The sequence below is a fragment of the Chrysochloris asiatica genome, unplaced genomic scaffold (genome assembly GCF_000296735.1).
Source record: "Chrysochloris asiatica unplaced genomic scaffold, ChrAsi1.0 scaffold00230, whole genome shotgun sequence".
NCBI classification, from domain to species: domain Eukaryota; kingdom Metazoa; phylum Chordata; class Mammalia; order Afrosoricida; family Chrysochloridae; genus Chrysochloris; species Chrysochloris asiatica.
In genome coordinates this window covers 2,404,865-2,411,605 of record NW_006408748.1, presented here as the reverse complement: position 1 = coordinate 2,411,605, position 6,741 = coordinate 2,404,865, and the positions used below count along the sequence as shown (strand labels likewise).

Below are 6,741 nucleotides of genomic sequence, written 5' to 3'. Positions count from 1 at the left end.
AAAAAAAAAAAAAAAGACCAGCCTTTCTGGTCAAAAAGAGACTAGGGAAACCTGCCAACCTTCAGGTCTGGAAAGGAACTGACCCTCATGGTTCAACTTTTAGCCAAGAAGTAGATAGGTTTATAGAGGAGGGGTCAACAACACTAGTAAGGTATACTCATTATGAACAATATAACACTCAAACATTCAAAATCAAATGGGCAACATGTACCTAGGGACATGGAATGGAATGGGAAGGTGGGTGGAATGGACACAGGAGCCACAGGGAGGGAGCCGAATGATGGTTGTTCCATGGAGGGGATTTGACACAAATGATGACCTCATAATACTATTCTTTTTTTTTTTTTCATAATACTATTCTTCATCTTGCTTTTTATATTTATCTTGGAAGCTACATTTTAGTTAAAAATACCCTAAGAATGGCTGTTTATAACTCTTATGACCAGAATTCTATAAACATTAGTTATCTTTAACAGGCAACAAGGCCAATCACCAAAAAAACCAAAATTTAAACTAATCAATTTTCTTAAACATGAACATATGAAATAAACTTTGCTAACTGGAGATTTGCATAAAATGACATGATACTTAACATTACTCAAAATATTGCATTTACTCATTTAAAAGTAAGGAGTGGACTACATGGACTACACTTCAAGTCCTTAGATAAGTTGATAATAATCAACATAAAAATCCTGGTGAAAATTAAGCTATTTATTGATTATATTTCAAGGTTAAATTTATTTAACCCTTTCTTAAAATGTTCTCTGCAACCTACTTTCCTGGAACAAGCTTCTTTTCAGATTTATAAGGGTACAATTCTCAAAAAAAAAATAACTTGCTTGTAATTTCTGTTTTCTTTCTTTGAAACACTATGAGACTTACTTGAAGTTAAGTCTTCATCATCCTTTACGTATAAAAGCGAAGTATTATTTTAAAAGTAGGCATTACTAGAGCAATATAATGATTTCTGGCAAGCTAGTACTAAGAATACCACTTAAAGTCTAATTTTAAGGCTTGTACAACCTTACTTATAAAAAGGCATGTTTTAGGCTCGACAACAATATTAGCTGCAATTTTTCATTAGTATATGTCACCTATCCTGGAATACATTTATTAAATAAAAAGAATCATTGCTTCACTGCTTATCAATACAGACATTTATGACTATTTTCACACTGTACCAAAAAAATACAAAGTCATCCTTCCATTCAGTTTTGGCAGTGAGCAAATATCGAGTTCAGAGTTCATACACATGCTCTGTAAAACAGTTCATTACTTATATACTATCTACACTCAACAAATCTACTAGCATTTGTAACTGTTTAATAATTTTAAATCATTATTTCTCCCTGTCTATCTAAAAAGATATACCCTGAGTCCTGTAGATTAAGTGGTACAAAAAGCCCAGGTGCTATCAGACTCCCACACTTAGAATGTTGAATTTAAAAATCATTTTTGACATTATCAAACTACCAATTAAGGGGAAGAAACTAACAAACAATATACTCAACAATGGCATGTGGCATCTAGAAGAAGCAGTATTACTTTTCATTCTTCCTTTGTCAAATATGAGTGGGAAAAACCACCTGGTATTCTTGTTGATTTGGTTATGAAAACCTACTGATACTGGCATAGTTTGGGGTCAAGTGACCATAGCGTTTTCAATCTCTTACGTAAATAATTGTGAGAAGCAATAAAGTATCTTAAAAACACAAACAAAAAAAAACAAACCCCATATAATTCAATATTTTTTAATCATTTGAGAGCATTATCTGGAGAAACCTCCTCCTAGCCTTAATAAAGAGATACCAAGACATATTAATCTGGTGAAACCCCAAGGGTTTTCTTGTTTTGTTTCTGGTTTTTGAACTCTCAGGCTTTGAACAGGGCTGTTTTTCACAAGTAGGCTCCAGGTAACTACGAGGCACATCATAATGAAGTTTTATGGTCCCACACAGTCAACAGAGGCATTGTCTTAAAAGGAGGCTCTGTAACTCGGCAATAGTATTTTGAAATGTGCTGCTCAGACACCCTACGATTTGTTGCTGCCTAAAACTATGCAAAAGCCTTTAAGACACCAAACAACTTGCATTGACCTCATCCGACGCCTTGAGATGTCAACGGCCCAGAAACTGTGGGTACGTGGTAATGCGATCGTGGGCTAATTGGGAATTCATTTCCTAGGTCAGGGGGAAATTCCTTATCCTCCTCCCCCACCATCATGTCTCCCTCCTCTCCCAACACCCAAGTGAGAAGGAGAAATTCGCCATGTCTTCTTGCCCCCATCAGCACCTAGGCGCCCTCCCTGAGCGCCTCTTCCCCGCGGACAGGGCGGGGGAGGCCTGACAAGCGCTAAGCCCGAAGGCAGCCCGGGCAAGTGGGGGCCTTCGAGCAGCAGCACGGCTCGCGCCGGCTCCGGTTACCTCCTTCCCCCTTCCCCCATGCCACTTCCCGGGTTTTCTCCAGCTCGGCCTGCACCCTCTCCGGCCACAGCCACACTGCCAGCTGCAGCGACCGCCTCCGGGGGGTCTCGCTCGGGATCAGACCCCGCCAGGAAGCGTACCTTCTCTTCACCAAGCTGCTCCCCAAAACGTGCTCCTCCCTAGCCCTCCCGCCGGCAAGCCCGTCCATCCCAGGGCCCAGGGAGGGGAGAAACAGGCGGCGGGGGGGAGGAAGAGGAGGATACTGCTTCCCCCCAGGCAGGAGGGCGGCCGCGGGGCGGGCCACCCAGGGGTTACCGGGAACCTCGGGGTCGCCGCTGGAAGGGCCCTCCCACCCTAGGCTGTGGTGGGGGATGGCCGGGAGTTCATTTCTGACCTCCTCGCTCTTCAGCACTTCCTTGAACTCCCGCTTGATTCGCTGCACCGCGATGTTGGCCATGTCTCCGCCCGCAGCTGATTCGTACCCGCCTCCTCCGCCACCGCTACGACCAACGCCACCGCCGCCACCTCTTCCTCCACTGCCTCCTCCTTCGGCGATTCAGACCCGAGCACACGAATGCTGCCACTGCCACCTCGTCCGCCGCGCTCTCCTCAGTGTGGAATCACCTCCGCGCCCGGCCACCAAAATGGCGGCGGGTCCGCGCATGCGCACGATGTTGACCCGGCCGGGCGGCGCAGCCGCTCCCGTTGTAGCCCCCGATATGCCTCTGCCGTGATGCCGTGCCGCGCCGCGCCGCGCTGCGCCTCGCGTCTCTCCGCCGGAGCTGCGGCCGCGTGACTCCGCCCCGCCGGCGTCTGGGGCCGGGAGGGTGCGGTTTCCGCGCTGGGCAGACCATACCCGGCCTCTTGGGTCCTCTCCTGCGCTTCCGCCAAGCTTCGAACGAACATGTTGTCATGACTTGCAGTCCATGGCCTTTGGCCGAAGGCTCGAACCCAACCCAGATGGGCCCACAGGGCTCTGCTCAACCAGGACCCCCACCCTGACTCATCCTGCCCCAGACCGAAGCCCCTAGCCCACAACTCCAGGATAATATGAAAACACTATTCTAGAATTCAGTCCGGCTCAGGTTCAGTTGGTGGTGTTGGTTGTGGTTGAGTCGGTTCCGACTCATAGCTACACCTGTGAACAACAGAACGAAACATTGCCGGGTCCTGCGCCATCCTCACAATTGTTGCTACGTTCGAGCCCATTGTTGCTGCCATTGTGTCAATCCATCTTGTTGGGCCTCCCTCTTTTTCCGCTGACCCTCCACTTTTCCAGAGATTGGTTCCTCCTGATATGTCCAAAGTATGAGAGACAAATCTCTCCATCCTGGCTGTTATTTCTTGTGGGACAGATTTGTTTGTTCTTGTGGCAGTCCATTGAACTTTCAGTATTTTTTGCCAACACCATAATTCTTCTGCGGTCTTTCTTATTCGTTGTTCACATGCATATGAGGCGATTGAAAATACCATGGCTTGGGTTTGGCACACTTTTGTTCCCAGAAAATCCAGTGCAATCCGCTTTGTTCTAAAATCAGGGACTCCATAAAATGCCAGTGATACTGCGAGTTAATGCGCTGGAGAGCAAAATCGGTTTGACTGCAAATCGGCAGTTCAAGCTCACCAACCGCTCCTTGGAAACCGTATACAGGGTTGATTAGAGTCGGAACCGACTTGACTGCACTTAACGACAGTAAAGTGTCACCTGGTGTGGTGGTGTAGGTTAATGCGATGGACTGCAAACTCATTTAGAACAGCAAGATCGACATTCAAGCTCACCAGCGGTTCCTTGGAAACCGTATAGGGTGGCTAGGTGTCAGAATTCACTCGAAGTCACTTAACAACAAACAAAAAATCAGTACTAGAAGTCATTGTTTTAAGTTTGGTGCTTGTTGAGTCCCGTTTAAGTATATTGGAGGTGGATGCTCCATGCAGAGGCCTGAGGTGAGCTTGAAAGTCAGATGCTGATTTTTAATTTTTATTTTTGCTGTTGTTCTGAATATACACAGGAGAACACACACCAACAAATACTGATCTCTTAGATAATTAATATCGAACTATCTGTGGCTCTAAAAAGATGATTTTCAAACTTGAACGTGAATAAGAATTCCTTGGAGAGCTTGTTAAAACACAGATTGCTGGCCCCCATCCCTGGAGTATAGGGTGAGTCTAATAATTTACATTTCTAAAAAATTCCCAAATGATGCTGACTGAGGTTGCTGATTCAGGGACCAGGCTATGAAAACAACAGAAGTAAGGCATGTGAAAGTGGAAAGTGGAGAAATAGAACCTCTGTGATGGACTGAGAGAGGACTTTACTTCGTAAACCTGAGCTCTGCAACGGATCTGATGTAATTTGTTAAGTGCTGTGGAGTTAGTTCTAACTCATAGCGACCCTATATAGTGGAGTTAACCTCCGAGCTTGTGATTGGGCAATCCAGTCCTTAGCACTCAATAAATATTGAATGAGTGAATAAAGTTAACAGCAAAACGTTTTTAAGTGGGAAGGAAGTTTGAGTGGCAATTAAAAAGTGATTACTAGGACTTACTACTTGGAGCCCTGGTGTGGCACTGGAGGATAAAGCGCTGGATGGCAAGGTCTGTTTGCACCGCGTTAACCCATAGCTAGGCATTATGGAGTCCTGGTGTGGCCTGGGTTAATGTGCTAGACTGTAAAGTCAGTTTGAACCGCAAAGTCAGCGGTTCAAGTTCACCAGCTGCTCCTAGGAAACCCTCTACAGGGTGGCTCTGGGTCAGAACCAACTTGACGGCACTTAACAACAATAGACATTATTTAGAAGTTTATACTTCATGCATTTCCTTCATCTAATCAATTAGGAAAGTATCCTATTATCAAAATACCTCAAATATATGATCTTTGCAAAAGTTATTTAAAATATGGTAGCAGAACAGGAATTTGCTGCTAGGGTTAAATCATTTAGTTGAGGCAGACAGACGGGAATTCTTTGAACTCCTGACCCAGGAACCAAGAAGAAGCTGTTTGTTTGTTTTTTTTATCCCAACTCTCCTCATGTCCAGTTATAAAATTTTAGTTGACTTGGCTTTTTTCAAATTCAAAACAAGGAAGCTGAATTGAATTATCACTTTCAAGCTTTAAGAGTTCAGAACTTTAAAGTATCATCCCCAAACATCATTTTCCTAAATGAGCATATATAAATTATAAAAAAGCCTTCTAGCAGAGCCCCCTAGTGGGCCTAGGAAAAAACAAATATATGAGAATGTAGGTCACACAATACAATAATAATCTAAATCCTGCAACACTCTGTGTATTTGTGCCAGAACTAAAATAAAGCAAAACAAATAATATCTATTTGAAGTGTGCAAAAAATGTGAATATTTTACTTTTTTTTTTGTTTGTTTAAGTATACATACCTGCTTTTTAATCCTTTTAATCCTCATTCACTTGCCAGTCTTAGTTTTGGAATATCATAGAAACTTGCCATACTCAAATCACAGGGAAACCAGTTAGAAGGGTCTAGTAATTTCCTTGGGGAAAGGGCTTAGTAAATTTTAAATGTAATCATTGACTCTGTAGTGCCACTTCTAGGAATTCATTTTACAGTCATTCCAGAGTCAGCTGCATATTAACTAATACGAGACAATCTTCAAGATACATCATAAGTGATTAAAAAGAACCATGCCAAATGTAATGAGATATCTTGCATTGGAACCTAGAACAAAAATCTATTAATGGAAAAACTGGTGGAATCAGAACAAAATCTGTAATTTAGTAATAGTATTTATTGTTCCCATTCACCACATGTCTGTCAGTTTGTCATACTGTGGTGGTTTGTGAGTTGCTGTGATTCTGGAAGCTATGCTATCGGTATTTTAAATACCAGCAGGGTCACCCATGGTGGACAGGTTTCAGATGAGCTTTCAGATGAAGACAGACTAGGAAGAAGGACTAACTACTTCCAAATATTTAGTCACTGAAAACCTTATAAATAGCAGAGAAATACTGTCAGATATAGTGCCAGAAAACGAGCCCCTCAGGTTGGAAGGCACTCAAAATGCGACTGGGGAAGAGCTGCCTCCTCAAAGTAGAGTTGACTTTGATGACTGGAATGGAATAAAGCCCTTGGGACCTTCATTTGCTGATGGGGCACAACTCAAAATGAAGAGAAAGAGCTGTTGTTGTTGTTAAGTGCTATTGAGTCTATTAATAATTGAAACATGGAATGTACGAAGTATGAATCTGGGAAAATTGGAAATTGTCAAAAATGAAATGGAACACATAAACATCGATATCTTAGGCATTAGTGAGCTGAAATCAACTGGTATTGGCCATTTT

General features: G+C 43.2%; 1 protein-coding gene across 3 annotated transcripts in view; it reads right to left on the bottom strand.

Annotated features, from left to right (window-relative positions):
• The window catches only part of UBE2K (ubiquitin-conjugating enzyme E2K), a 79,665-nt gene extending 76,573 nt beyond the window's left edge, over nt 1–3,092 (bottom strand). The window contains exon 1 of one of the 3 annotated variants that reach the window (XM_006873220.1): nt 2,821–3,092. In XM_006873220.1, the coding sequence (XP_006873282.1) occupies nt 2,821–2,883 (63 nt within the window). In that variant the 5' untranslated portion in view covers nt 2,884–3,092. The remainder of the gene's footprint in view (nt 1–2,820) is intronic. The other 2 variants (XM_006873222.1, XM_006873221.1) reach the window with 2 other exon arrangements.
• Nucleotides 3,093–6,741: the final 3,649 nt, after the last annotated feature.